Here is a 23,731-nt window from a genome sequence, read left to right on the forward strand (position 1 = left end):
CGATGTTAAACTCTGGTTTGAACAAGGTTTGAGGCTGCACAAAATGGGCTACTGCCAGTGAAACATAATTTGGAGAATTAGCATTTTTCGAACAAAAAAACTGTCCTCAAGTAATAGCAAAAATAGCAAGGTGCTCATCTCCAGATTTAGTAAAAAAGGGTATTGTGGACTTAATCGATTCATAGATCAACCAGAAATTAATCTCAGCGCGAAATGGACGGAGTGAAGGATGCTCCCCACGACCATATTTTCATGCATACCTGTGGGCGCAACAGACGCATCTTTGGCAAAAGCAAAGGTCGAGATCTCGTGAAAACCAGTAGCTCTCTCTCTCTCTCTCTCTCTCTCTCTCTCCCTCTGTGATCCTGCAGTGCTATAATGTTGGCATTGCCTCCTTATCCTCCCATTTCCTCTACTAGAGCTTGTTTCATTAAATAAAAAACTGTACTCGCGGACATACAACAGACTGCATCCTTAAACGCATGCACGGACTGCAAAAGGAACAATTCCACTTGTTTCGTTAATATATGTTAGCTAAGAGGATACAGGTCCAATCGTCCGGGACAATAACCATTACTGCAATTTACATGCACTTTTACATACAGGGTTGCACAGGCAAGGGGCAGCAATGAATTTAGTCAGAACTTGCACAAAACAAAAAAGCTCAGTGCCATGCTCCGAATCTGCACAAATTCACGTTAATCTCTGCCACAATCCATGCTGCTGCGTGCCAAAGGAAGCATAACTGGAGCCAATCCTGGAATAACTCATGAATCCTCTAATTCAACAAGCTGGGCTCTCTTCTCAGCCGCAATTTTCCTAATAAATATACCCCAACGTAGAGCTGCTTTTAGCTTGAGCCAGCCAACAACTGCTTTCCCTGATGACCTGCTTCCACGGTCCTCATTGTATGTGTAGTTTGGCATTGGAGACTGAACGTAAGAAGTATACTCATAATCGGACATGTTCATAGCACCTCCTCCCATGCTGAATAAACGAAGCAACTGTTGCATGTCATCATGCTCAAGCATCTCTGAGCTTTTTGACCGGATCTCTTCCTCCGAAAAGAAATCATGGTCCCGTTGTTGAGCCCAATCATCAAGTGGACCCATATTCATGCTATGTACAGGTGTATTAATAGATGTGAAGCCACAGTCAGCAGGCTGAGGAGGTCCTAGACCCAGACCAACCACGGAATCAGTTTGGTTGCCTTGCATTTGGTGGGAGGAGCCCATTGGTTGGTTTTGAACAGGATATGTTACAGTGTCGAATTGGAGTTGAGAATTAGGAACCAGTGGCTGAGACAGAGCTGAATAGTGTGCTGATGAATTGTCAGTGTACATTGATGTGGTTGCATCTGCTACAAAAAACATATGCAATATACCCACAATAAGCTTACCCATAGCGTTCAAATTGCAACCACATTCAGCATTATCAATCTCCAAGGTGGACATACTTTACTCTCACAAATCAAATACAGATCATACGAAAAATCACAACAAAGACTTTTACAGGAAATGGCCGAGTCCCAGTACCTACGGGCACCATACATGTCAATGCAACATAGATACCAACAGAGATCTAAAAAAGCCTTCAAAACTGTTCATTGCAGCTACCAATTATAAGATTCTTTAAGTCACATGGGTGCCGGTAAAGGTATGAATATGGATATGGAGATGTGGGTAAAAGCATGCCAATTTTAGAAATTGTGAGTACAGGAATACAGTAGAGTATATATATATGTATATATGCAAAAATCTGATAAAAAAATCAAAATTCAAGTAAACAAGTAATATAAATAAAAATAATACATGTTAATGACCAATAACCTGCAAAAACAGTGACTTAGATATAAGCCAGCTCACATAAAGGTAATTGTTCCAATCCAAAAAGTACCCAGGTGTGTATCTGTCTCCGTTTTGTTTTGCCATGTCGGTATGCTGATACAGGTACAGGTGCCATGCCTGAGCACCATGTGACTTAGCACGACTCAGATCACTTGAAATACAATAATCCTTTATCATAATAAGCACATTTACCATGTTGATCCATAAACATCAGCTCAATCAATAAACATGCATAACTAGCATATTTGGAATAAAATTTACTTGACGGACTGAAGGCATATATTCTCAAGTAATTTCCCAATCAATAAACAAGAAAAAGTTCTAAAAGACAGATGCACCACTTTGTGGCGAGTGGGGACCTATGTCACACGGGTGCGCCAAGTATGGTGGCGCACCCGCACTGGACTCGGTCAAACCGAATCTGGTGCTGCTGACCGCACCCGTTCTTCTTTTCTCTTGATTTTTTTCTTTTCATTTTTTTCCTTCTCCTATCTTTCCCTCCTCCGCCCACCCCCCCCCCCCCCCCCTCTTTTATTTTATTTAATAAAACTTTGAATTTTGTATGACATTAAGGTAACCTTGATAAAAAAAGTTCTAAAATATAGACAAATAAAATTACTTACATAACAAATAAGTTGTGCAGCAACAACAACAAAGAGTAAATTATGCATCACATACCCCCAAAGAAAAAAAAAAGAACACCATGCAATCTGAAACGCAGACGACAGAGAAAAATCTCATTGATCTAACTTTTGGATTCTTAAACTTGAGGAACAAATATCAGCTCAGACCTTGTATTGAAAACATAACTAGGCATCAACATGTGAAGGATCAAATGAAATACAAAGAAAAAACTAGGACAAGTTGAAGGCCATATATGATCTTCAAGAACCATCAAAGTGCTTGCACCACGTAATATTTACCATGCAGCCACTTGCAACTTAGAAAGAACAGCTTTTCTTTTGTACGCACACATATCCAAGTGATAGACAAAGAGAGAGAGAGAGAGAAAGAGACCTCTAGCAGCAATTCCAGGATCTGTTGCCACCTGATCAGTGCTAGCTGTGAATGGCATTTGCTGGACGGAAGCTTGCGGATCAAATGACTGGTATTCAGAACTTGAAGCCCGAGTATCAGACCGAGTAGTAATCATCTTTTTGCTCTGTTTAAAAGCCATCAACGCTTTGCCATCATATTCTACCACATGCATCCAATTATCATAAGCCTTTTTTACCAATGTATCCACATAGACCTGTCATTGTCAGCGAAGAATTCAAACATTAAACATGCAATTCAAATTCAAGGAAAAAAAAGAATATGCATCAGAATTCTCAAATATTAACTGTTTAGAGATAAAGATACGTGATTTTTCCACCCTGACAATTATTTCTTTTCTGTTCTTATCTACCCAATGATCAACCAAAATGAACATTCCATGATGATTTCCTTTTCCTCCAACTGAAGCTCATCCAAACCCAACAGATCCCAAAGCAAGTCTAGAGGCAATTGTGCAATGTCTACATGCAGAAGTATCATTTTTACAGTGATTCAAAGAGAAGTCTGTTCACAAGCAGAAATACTCATTTTGCAATGATAAGGCAAGAGACTTTGGTCTTTGGGAACACACCAGAATTTCTTGAAAGCAGAATTTCCAGAACTGTCATATATTCGCTCGAGATAAATGCATTTATAGCATTGTATGAAATTAAAGAAAACTCAAAGAAACATAATTTTTTATATTAATTTTTGTTTTTTTTTTTTTAATTCCAAAACAAACTTTCCAATTAATAAATAAAGCAAAACCTTCCAAATAGAAAAACTTCAAAATGGTGTTGGTGACAACGGTTCATATTTCTTAACGTACATTGTTTGTGGAGAAATAGGGACTTCAATACTCAGAGACCAAATGATGCTGGATGACCAAACCTCAACATCTATAAGGAGATCATGTCCCAAAAAAGTCTGTCTTATTGTTAACCAAAAGTTTGAAACCTGAGCTGCCCCTGTCACTAAACACTTGTATTCTTGATTGCATACCTTCTGGGTGTCGGTTAGAGTTTCAGCAGGGCAGTACTGGCCACCAGCAATAAGACCACACAATGCATAAATGTTGTTGAAGACCACACCAACATTCCTTGAATCATCGTTATAGTAAACATAAAGCTTTCCACCAAGCACACAAGTCTTGGCATGGTCAACTGCAGTTTCCCACATTTTATTGGACATACCACTTCCAAGGATCTACAGTCAAAGAGATAAAATTATTAGAATTTCAAAATATAAAAGGGCACAAATTTGTAACACACAAACATACATTTCGTAGTTTCTGTGGGTCTCTAACAACAAGACGCAGAAAGTCTTCCACAGTATATACTCCAGCCTTGCTCAGTCTTTTGTGAAATGAACCATCCTTTCCTATCTTCTCCAACCGCCACACCTCATCATTAAACGCCGGTGGATAATGTTTCTTATACACTGACAAAAAAAATTCTTAGCATGTTAACCAGAAAGTCTAGCAAAAGAACTAACAGCAATCATGGCATAAAAACACACATAAGCACACGCACACACATATATAGTGAGCAAAAAAGAGAGTGGTGTATATCGCTTTTGTGTTTAATGCCCTTTCAATCATACATAGGACCCAAAGCCTGCCCCTGTCTGCCTCTCCAAGGCAGTAGATACAAAAGTTGAAAGGCCTCTCTCTCTCTCTCTCTCCCTACTCCACACCCCCCCCCCCAAACAATATCCATGTGTTTGTGTGTCTGTACATGAGTATTGAAATAACTGCTATTTCACAGCATATTAATCTTTTTTTCCACCTCAAAGGTAGCCATATGAATGTAATCTACAAGCTTGATATGTAGGAATAAAACTGACCATCCATATACATTTGCGGGGAAAAAAAATTTGAAAATTATTAGCCCAAAAAAATTTCCACAAATATTCTGACCTCAAAAGCTCATATCTTTCTAACAGAAAACTAAAAAAGCATAGTTCAAGACCCCATCCTTAGAAAAATAACATAGCCATAGTGTCACATTCGTTAAAAAATGTCCAGAAATTCACAAATTTCAATATCATATTTCAATTTTGTCATGAACTAATTACTGGATGTATATGCATGTGTGTGTGCATATGTACATCATGTATGTGACGAAATAATGTTACAGCCAAAATACGTACATTCTCCTCTATGGTCCTTAACAGTAAATGCCTCTGTTTTTGCTTCACGGATACGAATACCCTCGCAGTAACCAGATGCAACTTTTAGACCAAGACGAAACTTCCTGCTACGTATCCAACTGGAGTTGTCTGTAAAAGTTAGATCCCCAAGCGTACCTACACCTTCTTTCAAGGTTACCTGCAAATCTCCAGTTAAAAGTGGCCTCTTTCCTTCACGTTCCTTTACAACATGACTTTCAAAGTCTTCCTCTACCCAATTATCATCATCTTCGTTGTTGAAGTCACCTTCAAGCACAACAACATCTAATTTCGCACAAGATTCTTGGCCTGAAGTTAAGACCTGACAAGTAGTTGCATCAAGCAACACTACATGAATAGCAGAACCTTGCTCGCCCTCAACTTTTCCACCAGTGAAAAGTGGAAGAGATAACCTTGAGCGAAAATGCAACTGCAAATTTCTTCCATCAGGTCCTTCAATCCGCTTCGGTGAAGTCCTGCATGTCTTAGTGTCAAGTGGAAGACTACTACAAATTTCACAAGTACGTGCATGGATAGACAGACACAAATCAAATTACAGAATATTCACTGTTACACCAGCATAAAATATTATTTTTCCAGAGGGAATCATCCCAAAATGACCAGTTAGGTTATATTTTTGTTAAAAAATGCAGCACTTAAACTAATAATACCAAAATGTGTAATGCATATTCCATAGGTGAGAATCAAATGGAAAAGAGCAAGGTTTACCAGTTACAATCTTTAGTATGCAATATGAAAATAGGATGCATTTTATATTTTGAAGAATATTCTCTCTTGTTGCTTCAAATCATAGAAACAAACATCATTTATAAGCTTTAAATGACAAGAACTTTCTCAGGTATAATACGGCAGACTTGTTTTTCTCTGGAAAATTTCACCAAATTTTAGAACAATTAAAAAAAGAGCTTAAAAGTAAAAAGTGAAAATAAAAATGTGGTGTAAAAACTGTTAAAAAATGCAAAAATAGCAAAAAAACATGAAAAAGCAAAAATATAAAAAATGTGAAAAACGTGAAAAAAAATGCAAAAGTGAGAAAAAACACAAAAAATTGTGTTCTTTTTATTTTGGCTTTTTTTAAACATATCTTTTCCCTTTTTTTGTCACTGATTTTTTCGTGTTTTTTTTCTTAAAAGAACATGATATTTATTACTATGCTTCAAATCAAACTCCAAAGACCAGTTTGGCTTCAGTAAGATTAACTTGATTAAAGTTATAAGATTTTAATTAGAACAAAATTGACCATTCCAGGAGAAAAGCATCAGCTACAAAGAACAGCTATAAAACTGTAAAACCACAGTGCAACCATATGGGTCCAGTTTAAAAGAGCATCAAGTAAACTTTTCCTCCAGTGGACCAAAGTGTCAGCAGGCCATGTAGAGTCATTGTCTTTATCTAGGACTATGACAACATAAACCACGTACACAATTAAAGAGGCATTTGATAAAGTTGAAAAATTTTTCATGGTATACTGGACAAGGTGAGGCTCACCTTCTTGTACACCCTATAAACTACAATTCAAACAAGAAATATGCTTATAAAATGTATCAGAAATGTGTCTGTAGAATTAGTAAAATAACAGTCTATATCTTAAACACAAGAGAAATGTATACCAGAATTAGTAAAATGCATCAAGAATATCCAATTATATACAGCAAGGACTTCAATCCTAGAGATGCAAAAGAACAAACAGCTGAAAGGAGGATGTAATTCCTAAATGTATGCTTCAACATCCAGGAATTGAACAATATCATACCTCCCACCAATCTTAGTAGGGCCCATTCTGGCTAATGCACGTTCTACTTCTTCGCTGACCTGTTCACCATTCAAAAGGGGAAAAAAAAGACAGTCATAATATGAATATATCATCTTTTGTCACTTAATAAAAGTTTTCTTTTTCTTCTGCAACACAAAATAAATGAAAAAGTAACAAGACAATTTGTAATGAATAAATTGCATCAAGAAAGAACTGAGTTACAGTTCTGATCAAGAAAGAATAACATATACAATGCTCCTTAGAGAACTTCACAGTCAATCAATCTACTCTATAGAAAGTTCCAGTTAATGAGAGAAAAAATTTTATGATATGGTGTATCCAACTAATGAATTCATCTTTCATGAGCCACAAAGTGTTATCACAAGTTCACAAATATATCCAGATCCACCTCTATGAACTGAAATCGGCTAACATCAAATAACTATTTGGAACTATTAAAGCCATTAAACCATCCACCACATTGATGAACAATCATTCTGGAGATGGTTAGACTCCTATGGTTTAAAAATCAAATTCATCATAATTCATGTCCTACCAATTATTGTGAATTTGTGATCATGAGTGAAGGAGTATCCACTAGTTTCACCACATAACCCGAAAAAAAAGAGTTAACCATGAACTTGTTTCTGTAGATTGGCACTCCAGTTTACTTGATGGTCTTCCCTTATGGAGGAGAACTTGGTCACATGGTGAATGACATCCTACCATTGATGTGTTTCTCATTTAATCTTCATACAGAAAACAGATTCTGTCCCAGTTGCAAGCAGCAGCTTTCTTTCCACTTCAAGAAAATAGCTAAGAGGTTGAGTTTGAGATCCTCTGTTTTTGAAATAGACAGCACCAAATGCAGGGTCTAGGGTTCTTGTTGTGGCTTCCGTTTCAGAGAACTTTGACCTCTATTTTTGCACCCAAGACCTCCAATTCACATGGAAGGCCAATCAAATTTGCAGATGTTATTTCGAATGAGTTAAAATGCTTCTCCCTCCAAACCTTCAAATGCAACTCTAATCTCACTATCCCTATTTTAGATTTCACACGATATTAAAGAGAAAAGAAAACTTCCAAGTTCCATGCTTTCCTCCGATAATATATAGCTCAAGTTTACCGGAGGATAGGGAAGCAGGTTTCCCAGTAACCAGACTTTGGAAGTAGAAATTATGATACTTCCAAGGCATGATGAAAAGCATCATTTTGTAGGGGAAGCATGTCTCTCTCCTCAATTACTAATATAGGAGAAGCTGGTTTCAGTCTGACTTCCACCAGCTTGGGCCCCTTTGTAAGAAACTTGCTCACCATGTGTTGGTGCAGGTCTTCATTTCTTTTCTTATCTTCCTTCTTTTTCCTCCTGTCCTTTTCAAATTTTCACTTTTATTCGCTTTCTAATTCACCTTCATTTATTTTCCAACTCTTTCCACTTTGCTTCTTAATTTGTTTCTTACTGGTTTGTGGTTTGCCTTGAACTATTTGCTCACTTCCTGAGTGCCTACAAATGTCAATGTGCTTTGCTTCTTGCTTTTTCTTCCACATAGCTTTTCATTTCCCAGTTCACAAAACTTACAAAATTGATTTAGCTAATCAAGCTCTAACATGACCTCCATTGTTGTCTCATTCTGTTACCATAAGGTACAGGATTAAGCTGGAGGTGCATCAAAAATCAGATGATATAACTCCACTTGTAGATCAATGGGTTCTTCTTTACTAGCCAAGGAAATTATCATTGACCCACTGACCTATATAATTTCTCAGACATTCTCTAGAGACACGAGGACACCCAAAAACACACACACACACACACACACACACTCAAATGATCATACTCCCCCACTTGAAAGACCAACTTCTACTCTTAGCAGTTAAAAGAAATTGAGGTGCCCACCTAGGTGCTAGATGGTAGCCTAGACAACTAGGCTGAGGCCTGTAGGGCCGTAGGCTGTCCAAAAAAAAAAGAATATTTGTTTGTAAAGTTTTAAGTATAAATATTTATTCTTTTGTCACTTTTTTTTCTGCGTTCATCTGGATTTACGAAGGATAGGGAAGCATTTTACATCTTTTTACTTTTTCCCCTTTTCTTTTTTCCCAAATAGAACCACTAAGGCTTCACCTGAGCATGGCACGGGTCCCGTAAGCTTTTTTTCTGGAGTCTATTGAGTGGGCCTACCAAACACTCAGCTATGTATGTAACACTTCTCCTTACCCACAAGTGGGCACCAGTCACCCACAAACATAGACAGACAGGTTCATAAGATGCAGGAACAAAAAGTGGCGAATTTAACAGCCAAAATCTAGCCAAACCACCATATACAAAATAAAATGAGAACCATTAGTCTGTTAAAGGCAACCAGTGCTGCTAAGTAACAGAGGTTTATTTTAGGTCCGCATGATGCATTTTCTTCCTTTGCAACTTGTACTTAATGTAGAGTGAAGTACTTGGAGATTTAACTTACAACTCGACGGAGAATAGGCTCCAGCGATGAGCAGAGCTTCTGCAAACTGTCCACCTTGAGAGCTTCCACTATCACACTGCCAAGAATAGTTTAAGATCAAGAAGACTGATAGAGAACCAATCATCTTACTGAAGATATAAAACTGACCAACAATCAGTCATGAGTCATGACCGGATTAAGATAAACCACTATTAAATGCTCAGCTACTCAAAAATTAAAGTTTCCTTTGAAGTCCAGACAACAATCCAAACACAAAATTGCTACCAAAAGCATACAATTTCCAAGTCTCAAGCAGGATGTTAATAAGAAAGAAAGTGGCACACATTTGTTACATAAGCAGAAAATATAAAGTAGAGACTGCAGAAGTAGCAGAGGCAACTGAGAAAAGCAACACAAAGTGTCTGAAGAAGGACATCAGATAAGGGTAATGCTGAATATCTTGAAAACCAGGGTTACAAAAAAAAAATACTGCAACTTGCAGTAAAAATTCCGAAAATTAACACCATATTTGAAGATAAAAAGCTGATAAAAGATTCTTAAAATTTTTCAGCAAAAAAAAGAAGTCAAGAAAAAGAATCATACTTGGCAAAAATTACCATTACTATAAAGAAAATTCAGAATATCAAACAATAAAACAACAATCAACTATTGAAGGCTTGAAGCACATTAAACACCCAATATACAAGATAATAAGCTATTTAACAGTATTTCTGTCTAAGTACCCAATATAATGAGCATGAAACAAGACAATGTATCAAATTTATTAAACAAAATAATTACACAAAAGGAAGCTGTGCAATTGCACAGAAAACTTTACTTGAACTTTATTGGTCTGTGGTTCTAGCTTAGGTTCCATTGCCCTCCCAGGCCATTGGATGCTGTTTAATTCAAATGTCTCAAAAGACAAAGGAAGAAAAAAGAAATTCAACCTCAATACAAAATCTTTCACTAGAATGAAAACCACAAAAAACTCCAAATTTCACATTCTACAGAACTTTTTATGACAACACATATGCTCTCAAATGCTCAAGGTTGTTCCTAGTGGCGTGGTCACAAAATAACCTTTGGAGCATAATGGGTCTGACCAACAGTAACTGTCCCTCCTCAAGATCTGCAATCTCAAGGATCCAAGTTGTCAAAATCAGAAGTCGCACAGATCAATCAGGTTCCCAAGAGGGTCTTTCATGTCTTATTCCAGGAAGAACAGTAATAGGAACTTCCTGTTCTGTTCCCAGGTGCAACTGTTTGTCTAAGAATAGATGGAATTCTGTCCTTTGTTTGTTTGGTAGCTGCATAACATGGGTATGTGGCAATGGCTGGCATATTCATGTTGATATGGCAACTTTTAGACATTCATATGCCAAGACCATCTGGGTACCTTTTAAATTTTAATATTAATTTAATGGGATTATATATGTGAACCATTGAACGCATAAACTTTGTTATTTGACACATTAGTATGAATTTATGAATTGTTTTGCTTCAGTTTCTTGGTACACACAGGGCTGTATATACATACACATGTTGCACCCACATTTTTTAACACTGTTGTGTTTGAACCCATATTTGATACCTGCACATACACGCCTTAGTTTTGCAGAAAAGGGGACTCCTGTCTGTCTATTTGATTCACTAAGTAGGAACAGTGTACTCAATATCAGTTGCAACTTGGATAACATTTCCACCAAATGCTTGTCAAAATCAAATTTAACGAGTACTAAATGTGTACAAAGTTAATTGCTAAAGCATTTAAGTAGTGATAGACTGAAAACAACAATAGTTGCAAAGCAGAAAGATAAGTGAGATGGCTAAACTAACTGTGGAAAGTTTTAGTGCTGGATCAGCACCTAAAAAAGTATACTTGATGTGAAATGTCTCAATGAAGTAGGATCTTAAAACAGTTACAAGATCAAATAAATCAACTGTAAGATATGACGCATCTTGATCTGACATCAAAAAGTTTTAGTGCTGGGGTCAACAACTGCAATAGTACACTTGGTGCAATACTGATAAATGCCACAGCTTCACCCAAAATGCAAACACAACATTAAACTTCCCAAGGATCAGGTGAATTACACTTTCTTGGAACGCTTTAGCTGTAAAGACATCTCACATTATCAAAATAAAGCATGATCAACACATCAGCTCCTTCAATGTGCATTAACAAGAATCACAACTGCTATCTCACTTTAGTTGATCCCATTAAAAGGTAAAATGAGGAAACCATACTGTTAAAGTGGTTCACATTTATAGACATGATTGCCTAGCAACTAAAAGTTAATTCATATATGCAGACAACTTACCATGTTAATGATATTCCACAGTCTTGCCATTTTCATTGAAAAGTCATAAGAAGATGAAAAGAATCAAGTAAGTACCACAAAAATGTAACTATACTATATTGATGTAGCTTCATTCAAATCAGTTGACATAGTTTTTCCATAATGGTTGGTAGTCCAACTGGGTTGACATTTGACAATTATCCTTACCAAAACAAAAGCACGGTTGTCCAGGTCATCTCTATACCCATATATTTGGATCCATTTCTGCCTTGACATCTTGTGAATGAGAAAGGCTCATCATTTGTAACTGGAACATGCTAGTACTGGTTTGCCACGTTGCAGTCAGTGTATATGTCAATATTCATGGGTCAATAAACTTTTAGTTTGTCCATGCCTCCTCTTTTTGTTGCAAGCAGGTCATAAGGCTGGCTACTTAAAATTACATCTTTTCTCATCTGTCTCATAGATCCCTTCCCCTACATAAACTGCAATTCGGCAACTTTACCCAATCGAAGCCAAATGAAACATGAAAATAATGAAGATTCAAGATGAACCCATTCAGGGGCCGTGCGTCCTTAGTCACAATTGGTAAGACTGCCATTTTCAGTTACACGACTCAAGAGAACATTGACCAAGAATGGCAGGAGAATATGCAAACAAAAGGTAAAAGGGGCTACCAGACGGCTAATAGAATCAGTTCCCTTATCCCTTCTTACCCTGAGATAGCAGAGGTTTCCTTGCATCCCCAAACCACAAAATCTAATACCTTTCATCCACTAAGGCCCCACAAAAATACTCACCTGATGTGAGTTGCCCGTGCTATTGGAAGCCATGAACCAAGAGAAAAGGGCACTCGAAGCACGAAAGATTATCCAGCAACTGCATAGCCTTCCATCTGACCTAACGAACGCCAAATAACACTGCAGTCACTTGACTACAGAACAGCTCCAACCAGAGATTCATCTGCAGTCCTCTCGACTGCATCTTTCAGGCTGAACCAAAAGGAAAAACTACAAAGACCAACTATTTGGTTTCTCAGAGTACGAACTATTGCTCTCGACTAATTTTCATAGATTCTTTGCAAAAATATCCCTCTTACCAAACAATCTCCAACACCAGTACACAATAATTCCAAGCAGCGAACGAATATAGACAGATAAGAAGAAGAAAAAAAAACAAGAAAACTGATTACAGCAAGGGAAACCACAAAACAGAGCGAGAGAGGGAAACTTGAAGGAATGATAGGAAAATAAGAAGGATCCAAGGAAACTAAAAAGCAGGAGGTGACGACAGACCTGGCGAGAGCGGGAACTTTGTGCCGCTTCTCCTCCGGCAGCCGTTCATCGGCATCGCCTCCGACTTCCAACCCTCTCTTCTCCCCCCTCCTCATGGAGGTTGAACGCTCAAGGAAACGAGTCGTCGGCCTCTGCATCTTCTCCTTCTACCCTCAGAACTAACGGAAGCACCCTATCACCAACTTCTCGGCTCTCAATTCATTCCGATCTCCATGAATAAAAAGATCCCCAAAGACCAACCATAATCTCGATCGTACCAACTACAGTCCAATAATGAAGAAGAAAAAGGAGAGATCCAAACTAGGAAGTTGCGGAGAAGGAAGAAAAGATAGAGAATGAAGAAAAAAAGAACTCGAATTTAGCAAAAAAGATCCGCAAATTGTGTTCCCTGTGAGCAGAGGAGCACTACAGAGAGAAAAGGTCCCGCTAGCTCATCCTCTTACTTTTCTAATGGCGGCTGACCGTTCCCTGGCTCCCTTCTCTTCCGTCAGATACACTCTCTCTCCGCCCAGGGCGATCTCGGCCGTTCATTGCGTGCGCAGTCGGGTTCGAACCTTGGGCGGTATTAAAGCGACTCTGGAGTCAATTCGCGTTCACAATTCTACCCTTCATTTATTTCTACCCTCAGTTATTTTTGTATTCCCACCCTTCGCTCGTCAGCGGACCCTTTTAGGTGTAGGCGCCGAACGACCACCGCGCCTTGCGTCTCGAAATGGCGGGGGTGCCCTCACGGCATGGAGCTATAGACGACTTTTAGGCTAAGTTTGTCATCTCCTCCGTGTCCACGATTAGAGATTTTTAACGCTGCGCTGCTTGACACTGAAACCTGCTGCTGCTTAGAAAACTTTCTCAAAAAACTTTCATTTCTAGAATTTTATATCTAAAGGGGCATATATATATATATATATATATACATAACAAATATTTGAAAACATTAACATAAAAATAAAGACACTTTCAAGGGCTGGTGTGGGCAACTGCCCATATGTAGCTCTGCCTCTATCTTTGACATGGACAGGGATCCAAATAAAAGCATGTGCTCGGAATTTAGGCTTGATAAAATATATGGATTTTTTATACAAAAAGATTATTTTACTCTTACAAGCCAAATTTCACGGTTTTGCACATAGTTTCTTCGTTGTAGCTCCAATTTCCATCAAATTCGAGTTGCGACTCCTTAAGCCTACACAAACACAAACATAGGGATTAAGCATTAAATAACATAAAAATTACATGAAAATAATATTAAAAAATAATGCATTTCATGCATTATCAAAGATAATATTAAAAATCAATGACCTTTTGGCTACTGCCTGTCACCACAATGTCATCTACCTAGATTAACACCACCATGATCTCTTTGTCTTCTCTTTTGATCAAAAGAGTTATTAGGAAAGGCGCCTATTGTTTCCAAATTTTTTTGTAGCATTACTAAACTTTAAGTACCATGCTCTAGGCAATTGTTCTATCCCATACAGTTCCTTACTGAATTTATAGATGATGTCGTGGATGAAGCTCCAAGTAGATTTCTTCCTCTAACTCTCCCTGTATTAAGGTGTTTTTCTACATCTACCTATGGAGGTTCCACTTATAATTGCAAGCAATGGATAGCAGAATCCTCATGGTGATCACTTTGATTACAAGGCAAAGGTCTCCCCTTTGTTTGTGCAAATCCTCTTGTGACCAATTTTATTTTATTTCTCTCCAAGGTCCCATCGCCCTTGCTTTTTTCTTTATAGTGCCACTTATGTTGATGTCATTTCGAGTAGTAATGATGGCCCAAGTCATATTTCTGGTCACCGCATCTAGTTCTTCATCCATTGCTCTCTTCTAGTTGTGAACTTTCACGGCTTTTTGATAGTTTTTAGTTTATGGATCTTGTCAATCATCTTGATGAACATGTCATGTCTCTTAGAGAGCCTACATTAGACATATTTATTGATTGGATAGTGGTATTATAAGTTTCATACTTGGCCCAATGTCTTGGTGAATGTTTAATTCCTTTTGTACTTAGGAGAGGAAGATCAATGGTCTCCTCTTCTAATTTTGGTTGTTTGGTCTCAAGGGACATTCATTTGTGCCAATTGCATGTTGATAAACAGTACTACAAATAAATAATCAAAATTATGTAGTTTTGTTGAAGTCGACTCCCCCTTATTTCTACTTGTGTCAAGTTTGACCAAGTAAGCTTGACTATCATTAAATTGAACGTCACGAGAGATAAAGCTTTTTAGTTGTTGGGGTAGCAAGCATAACCCTTGCTTCCTCCCTTGTGGCCAACAACGATACATTTGATAGATCAACTGATAATATGCCTCTTAGATTGATGTATCCAAACATATGTTGTCCTTTCAAAATGCAAAGGTGATCAAGCTTTGGTTGGGAACCTATGAGAATCTCAATAGGACTCTTAAACTTGAGACATTTTTTTACTAGGAGATATATTAATGACATAACAAACAAAATAACAAATTTCTAGTGTGCCATAGGGACATTCATTTCAACCAAAAAACTCCTAGCAATTTGGTCAAGTAGGTGACAATTTTTTCTCTTAGAAACCCCATTTTGCTGGGTAGTATCAATACAAGAGGTTTGATGCTCTATGTCATGCTCAATAAGAAAATTCTCAAAATTATGATTTTTATATTTCATTCCTTTATCAAACTAACACAGTTAGCTTTAAAATTATATTGTATTTCAATCATTTTATAAAACACCTGAAAATGAGAAAGAACCTCATTTTTGCTTTTCGTGAAATAGATCCATGTCACTTTAGAATAATCATCAATGAACATGAGATAATAAAAATATCCATCAATAGATTCAATTGAGGTTAAACCCTAGACATCAGTATGAATAATCTCAAAAAGAGTCCTACTAAAACTGTCCAAGAGAGAAAAGCTAGGTCTAGTAATCTTAGCAAAATGACATATACCATAACTCAGAAGTATAAAGAAATTCTCAGGAAACAAGCAGGATACAATCCTAGATTAAGGATAGCCTAAGCACTTGTGCCACAAGTCACTATTATTGTTCTTGGTAGCCACCATAGCATGATTTTGTACGGTCACCCAATCTAGTCCATTGATCAGCACACCCTTACTAATTGTCACATGAGTAATCAAATACTGTAAAATCACATTTGCTGGAGAAAACCCACACGATATGTAAGGCCTTTGGTAATCATGGCAATGGATAAAAAGTTAGATGTGAGCTTTGGCATAACCAGCACTTCACTTTCATGGCCTCTATTGGGAAAACAATATGGCCTTTTCCTTTCACCAACATGAGTGAACTATTTGCTACAACAACTAGGCCAAGTTTTTCATTGGTAAGCATACAACTTGAGTTGGGGGCCTTGCCATGTGATCTATAGCACCAGAGTTCATTTCATGTTTAAATCAATATAAGAAAGATAAGAAATACCTGGTTTTTCCCTGGAGTTGCCATGAGTGTTTATGGAGATACCAGCCGATTTCGATGCCTACAATTCTTTAATCATTTCTGCAAGTTTTTCTAGTGCCATAGAAGCTTCTGAGGATGAGAGACTATTGGCTTGCACTATTTCTTTACCCTTTTATTTTTGTACAGGTTGATGTTAGAGTTCTTACACTGCTGGTTGATGACTATTTTTGGTCTTTTGATAAAAAAAAACAACAGGTGTCCTTGTCGTGCCTGACATTTTTGCATTGAGAGCATTTGTCTCTCCTGCTATCATCACATTTAGATCTAGGATATTTGTTGTTGCTTCCATAAGAAGCAAGTTGGAACTTGGTTCTGAACAAAAGCAGTTTTGTCTATGCTGCCCATCTCATGACCAGATTCATTAAGTGTTACGATAGCCTTGGATCTAGATTCCTCCTGCATAAGAAGAGAACAAGCAGCACTAAGAGAAACTAACTCAGATAACATCAATATTTGGCTATAGATCTGGTCATAGTCATTCCCTTATCCAAATGGAATTCAAATATTCACTTTTTTCTATCAAATTTTTAACCTTAGTCAAGTGGATAGTCAATGAAGGATAAATATCCATTTCATCCCATATCTCGTTAAACGTCACAAGATATTCACTAATATGTAAGAATCATTTGTTGAGACTACCCTTTTTTTGAAATAGTTGGTACATAGGAGCAATGTTATATTGCTTTCTATACAAGATTTTGGTGGCTTGCCAAAATTCTTCAGCCATTTCAAGGAACATAAAATTAAAGCAATCATTGGTTCCATGGAGTTAATAAACCACAAAATAACAATGCCATTCATAGAATGCCACTCGTTAAATTTTGAACCACTAGATGGCAGCTTTCGCTTGCTACCATAAATGTAGCTAAGCTCTGATTTTCCACTTAGGAATTGAGTGGCCACATTGGACCAAGACAAGTAATTAAAACCATTGAGCAAGATTATGGTAATCTTTAGGTCAGAATTACCATACTCATGGACGATGATTTTATGTGTAGATCCATCACTGTCTTATATGATGGCCTGGTGCTCAATATGGCCCCCTTTTTTCAGTAGTGTACTCCATGATGTAATGCCAAAAGTCCATAAATTGAAGCCTCAGTGTGTAGTTTTGTAAAAGATAGAGAATCGTAAGTCATAAAGAATAATGGAGAACATGTTCACATTGCTCAGGTTAGCATGGCCTACTTCCATGGGTGGGAAGATGTTGTTTTCATTAAGCAAACCCTTATACATGAGGTGTTGTGTATACTGGGAATACATGATTTTTGTAATGGCAAAGCGACACCAACACAGAAAGACAATTATAATGGCCAAAGGAACATTGACATCACAAATTTTTTACAACATAGAAGGAAGGAATTTGACATACTTGTAATCACCCCAAATTTTTTCAAAAAGAATGCCCTTTTTTATTAAAAACACAAAACCCAATTTTTGGATCTAAATTGGTCCAAAGTCAAAAATCAATTAGATAAAAAAACCTAAGTTCAAATCCAAATCAAGCATTTGAGACTCATTTGCCCTTCCTTTTAACAAAAAGTCCTTTTTTTAGAGGGTGATTTTGGTATTTTTGGTAAACAAGATCTATTTGCCTCTCCTTTTTGACAAAGAACATCCTTTTAAAAGGCAATTTTGGTCTTTTTGGTAAACAAGACTCATTTGCCCCTCCTTTTTTACGAAGAACCTCCTTTTAGAAGACAATTTTGGTCATTTTGGTAAACAAGACCCATTTGCCCCTCCTTTTTTACGAATAACCTCCTTTTAAAGGGTAATTTTGTTTTTTTGGTAAACAAGAATCATTTACCTCTCCTTTTGACAAAAAAACCTCCTTTTAAAGGGCGATTTTGGTCTTTTTGGTAGACAAGACCTATTTGCCCCTCCTTTTGACAAAAAATCTCATTTTAGAGGGTGATTTTGGTCTTTTTGGTAGGCAAGTCCCATTTGCCCCTCCTTTTAACAAAAAACCTTCTTTTAGATGGTGATTTTAGTCTTTTTAAGTGAAAAAAGCCACAACTCATTTTTTTTAAAAAAATATTTTTTATAAGCCTAATGGCCAATCATACCCATTTTCAAACCATTTCTTTTTCAAAATAATTCAAAATTATGTGAAATTCGGATGAAAATGGGGTGGAATTCAACAAAATTTAAATTTTGAGTTTTTGGCTCTAAAATCTCCATAAATACCCCCACTTCCCCCTCTCTTGGGCAAGAGTGGTCCTTGAGAAAAACCATAGAGTATTCTCACTTGAAGACATAGGGTTTCTCTTGAGCTCTTTCTCCCTCCCTCTTTCTCTTTTCATTTCTCTTCTTCTCTAACTTGGAACAAGTTACAACCCTCTTAGAGGCATCATCTTGAAGCTTCACTCAAGAGAATCTTCAAGTTTAGGTGTTCATTTTCTATAAGTCTTTCTCATTTAGAGGTATGTAATCCAAACCTCACTCCATTCTTGATTTTCTTTCCTCTCTTCTTCATCTCCCAATGACCATATGAGATAGCTTTCACTCTCTATTTTAGAGTCAAGAGCCTATACTCGAGAGCAGCAGGAGCTTGAGAAGATGAGATAATCTTTCATTCTACGATTAAATCATGTTATTCATTTTCTCAAATATAATATTGTTGTTGTTGCTCTTTCCTTTCTCAAATATAGACTTCTTAAGTTTTCCTCATTTTCTTCCCATCTTCCTCTCCCCATGGCCAAAGGACATAGCACTCAATCTCTTTTTTTAGAAACAAGAGGCTTTGCTCAAGGGCAACGAGAGCATGGAAAGATGAGATGATCTTTCATTTGATAGTTACTTCATGCCCTCCCTCCTAGTTGAATTTTTCTCTTTCCATCTCTCTCTCTTTCCTTCCTTGAATATTGTCTATATATTATCCATGCATAGTTGCTTGTTTTTTCATTTATATGTGAATGTATGGTGGGAATGAGAGTGTGGTTTGGGGATTCTTTATCTTCATATTGATTTTTGAGGTCGGGACTTATCAAACCCGGGGAAACCCTTACGAATATGTACATGTTAATATGCATTTACATGACATTTCGTATTAGTTTCCTTTTAATCATCCCATTTGGAACCCTAATGAGCATCTTATTGTATGATTTGTTTTCTTCCACACCCAACGGTGGAAGAAATATATCCCTTGTGGCAAATCAAATCATAACATTATATGTTTTTATATAAATCATATTTTCCAAAACATTTTCAAAAAAAATCTCTCTAATGCGGCCTTGGAGACTTAGCTTAGGCTCTTGCATGAGTCTAAGCTCCCTTCCGGCCTATATCAAAATTTGAAGTCGGCAATTTTCAAATCATTCTTTGATTTTCATATTCATAAAAACATATGCGTATATACATGTTATATACGTATGCATGCACATAAATATCTTTCTTTGTTATTTCTCTTTCTATGATTTAACATACTTTTATAAACTCTTGTATACGTATATATAAATATATATATGTACGTATATTCCATTTTAAAATCTCTCTTTCTCTTTCTAAAATGATCTTCTCTTCTCTACTTGATATAGACATCATTTTCATAAGTTTTCATATATGTATACAAATACATATCTTTCTTTTTCAAAACATATGATTTTATTATTTTCAAGATCTTTTTCTTTCTTTATATCCCTCTTTGGATGTAGCCCTTCATCTTTTTCATTCTTTCAATATCTTACCATTTAAGATTTTAATTTTGCATTTACCGACTTCATTAAGACCACAACTCAAGTGATGACCCAATATTGGATTCATGCTTGATGGTCTACAATCCCAATCCATTTTCAAAAACTTTTCTTTCTTATATATGATAACTATGAAAACAAAAATCTTAGATGTATGTTATGGTAGGAATGCCTTAGATGAATGTCGTGGTAGGAATGAGTCATTTTTCTTCCATTCACCTTAGGATTGATGCATCCATTCATTCACTTCCACTCACTATCACAAATGAGCACAAACACATCTCTAAAAGAATTTATGCAAGATGAGATTGAGCTCTAACTAGGTGGTAACCGAATTAAAGCAAAATCTCAAGCCAACTTAAAGTCTTAAGAAAACACTAAAATGACTTCAAAGTGATTCCCTAAGCTTTTCAAATGATATTTAAAAGATTTTCCAACTCTAGTTTTCATCAAAATGTTTCACATTCTCAAACAATTGTTCAAGAACCTTTTCAAAAGTTTGAAGCATCAAACTTCCCATATTCTTCTACACCACATATAGAAAAGATGTTTAAACCAAAATGAAATGCATCAATAATAAACATAGCAATTGGATTGATTACTCCCTGTAAAGGCGCCGGGAACGGTTGATCCTCGTACCGACGGGCGAGTCCCTTTCTCTTTTATTTTCAAATAAAAAACTCATTTTTCTGGAGCACTTCAAAACCAACCAAAAATTTTGAGATGCAAACAGATGGCGACAGTGATGGGACCGATCATCATTTGGCAATGGTTATAATTGATGCATTTTTACTAACTTGAACATCTCACATATTGACAATGATAAAGCATGTTCCCTATTTTGACCTTGACCTCATTGGCACTTCATTGCATTGCTTGGTGATTGTGTTTGCTTTCTTGCACATAAGACTAATTGATGATGATCAATCATATTCACCTAGATTTAGTATCAAATACAACCCTCCTTAATTTAAGAGTTGTTTGAAGACAATGTTTGTTCTTCTTCTTATTTTAATCATCATCTTAGGCAACATTGCATTAGAGACAACTCATTTTACATGATTTCTCATATTTTAAAATTTCTCACACCTATTTTGTCTCGGTCATCATGTTGCTGGGCTTAGTCTTAGGTGGTAGCACAAGACTAAGCTTTACATTACAACTAGACCACACCTTGGGCGGGAAAGCCCCCTCGTTAGTACCATGAGTGGTAATTTGTGGTATATCAACGAATGTCCAAGAAGAAGTTGATAAACCTTATCCTTAGTTGCCAAATGAAGAAGTCTATGCTCGTACTAAGCCTCTTGGCTAAGGTATATTGGCATATCTTATATGAAATAATTATACTCAATCAAACCCAATTCAATTAGGGTCCTATGCTCCTTTTCCAAATATATGCATGATAAAGATGACTTTCAAAAATGTTGGATGTTTATCATTATATGATGATTGCATGTGTCTCTTTCATACAATCTTTGATCAATTGAATAATTTTACATTCCATTTTCTTATTTAAATCAACGTCTTCTTCGATCATCTCTATATAATCTTCAATATGATCACACCATAAGCTCATGCTTTAACTCTACTATCTAAATGACATTGATTGTTTCAAATATTGTCAATTCATTTTTCAGAATTACTTCAAGATTTACATTTTATCATACTTGGTCTATCTCTCATCTATTCATTTATCCAACTTCATATTTTTAAACATGATAGCCAGTTATTGGCTCAATTACGAACTTTGCTTGACTTAGGTCATGCATTCTTTTGCTCTCATTTTAGCCAAACTTTTTTCCAAGTTTCAATACTTATTATGTGTCTTTCCTCACATTTTACTATTTTCATAATTTCATTGGATCATCAATTATTCCTTGGCAAGTCTATTTTTCTTAGAATTGCTTCGAAATCTACATTTTATTATACATTGTCAATCCCTTATTTATTTGTCTGACCTCATATTATTGAACATGATGGCCACCTATTGGCCCAATTATCAACTCTCTTGACTCAGGTCATGCATTATTTTTCCCGCATTCATATGCAGCCAAATAACTTTTTAGCTTCAATACATATAGTGTGTCTTTCTTTCCATGGGTCATCAATTATTCTTTGACAAGTCCATCTCTTCTTTATAGAATTACTTCAAAATCTACATTTCATTATACTTTGTCAATCTCTCATTTATTTGTTTTACCTCATGTTTCTAACTCAATTACCAACTTTGTTTGGCTTAGGTCATACATTCTTTTCATTATCCTTACTTATAGGGTGTATTTCTTTGTATTCTACTACTTCCATAGGTTGGGGCATCGATTGCTCTTTGTCAATCCATCATTTATTTGTTCGAAATCACATTCTTGAACGTGACTCTGCTTGACTCGGGCCATACATTCTTTTTTTTTTCATTTATATTTAGTCCAATAATTTTTTGGCTTCAAAACATATAGTGTGTATTTCTACCATTTTTCTATTTCTATGATTTTATTAGGTTATCGTTTATTCCAAGATTTTTGCTTATGCTCCGATTACATTCTATCATCGGACATTTGATTTTTGACTTATTCATTCACCTCTGTTGAATCTATAACTTCATAAATCGAACCTCATATATTTATACTCCACTCGAGATTTAATTCTTTCGAAATTAAGATGTTCTATTTTCCTATATTATCAACTTGATATCTCGCTACGAGAATTATCATCTACCGATCATATTCTTATAACAAATTTCTCTCCTACAAGGTTTGTTTCAATTTCTTCACCTCAAAGGCAAAACACAAACTCTTGCATACCAAAGTTCATATATATGTCATTACCTTGTACCCTCATTTCCCCGTTAAGGGAACATATACCTTATTTTTATAATTTTGCTCATTTGATTGAGGTAATTTTCATTACTTTCTTTGCCTCAGTCTCAATCCAAGACATCAACCATTTATCTTCTACGCAACATTCTTTCCTTTATCAATCACCGCAATTTGCTAATACTGGGGCATTTTTTAAAAATATTTCAAGGACATTTCTAAATTTCTTTTGCGACAAATATTTTTCATGAACAATTATCATTGTCCATAGAAAAAAGGATCATATCCCAATCAAATCAACCGTCTGTTAAGCTAAAGATTTGATCAAGCGCAATCTGGCCATTAGGCTCGGAGCTTTCTAAAAGCTAGCTCAACCATGTCACTAGACAAGGGATTTTTATGGAGCAAGCACAACTTGGCCGTTTGGCTAAGGGCTTTTTTAAAGCAAGCTCAACCCGAACACTAGTTTGAGGAATTTTAACAAGTTCAAAATCCAACCTTGGGTGAAAACAAAAATTTCACCAAAAGGCACTCGAGGTGATAGGAAATTTTCTTGTCACAACCAATGAATGAGCAATAGGGTATCAGTCATTGCTTCAACAAACGAGTTTGAGGTGATGAAGGTTATTTCCTGGCATTGCCACTTGTTATTGAGTAACCCATTCAGGAAAGAGGTAAAACCTGAAACTATGGACAAAAGAGCAACCTATGCAGGTAAGAGGTTGAACCTGCAATGCAAGCCAAAGTAACCCACGCTACCAATGGGTTAAACCTGCACTACAAGTCATCACAGCTCACACAAATAAGAGGTTGAACCTGCAGGCCAACACAATGCACACAGGTAACGGGTTGAACCTGCAAACCAACGCAATGCACGTAGGTAAGGGGTCAAATCTG

The 23,731-nt window shown here is 36.5% G+C and overlaps 1 protein-coding gene across 2 annotated transcripts; it reads right to left on the reverse strand.

Moving 5' to 3' along the window:
• Positions 1-492: 492 nt before the first annotated feature.
• Positions 493-13,377, reverse strand: LOC116252784 (calmodulin-binding protein 60 D-like). Of its 2 annotated transcripts, none has more exons than XM_031627316.2 (8): positions 12,868-13,377; positions 9,291-9,366; positions 6,826-6,884; positions 5,034-5,527; positions 4,162-4,322; positions 3,885-4,088; positions 2,865-3,099; positions 493-1,360 (listed from the first exon to the last, which is right to left on the reverse strand). In XM_031627316.2, exons 1-8 carry the CDS (start codon positions 13,002-13,004, stop codon positions 768-770), a joined length of 1,959 nt encoding a protein of 652 aa, XP_031483176.1. In that variant the 5' UTR covers positions 13,005-13,377; the 3' UTR covers positions 493-767. The 2 variants fall into 2 exon arrangements, with proteins under 2 accessions (XP_031483176.1, XP_031483177.1); XM_031627317.2 differs by having other exon boundaries at positions 493-1,357; positions 12,868-13,374.
• Between the last annotated feature and the right edge of the window lie 10,354 nt (positions 13,378-23,731).

Source organism: Nymphaea colorata, chromosome 4, assembly GCF_008831285.2.
Source record: "Nymphaea colorata isolate Beijing-Zhang1983 chromosome 4, ASM883128v2, whole genome shotgun sequence".
NCBI classification, from domain to species: domain Eukaryota; kingdom Viridiplantae; phylum Streptophyta; class Magnoliopsida; order Nymphaeales; family Nymphaeaceae; genus Nymphaea; species Nymphaea colorata.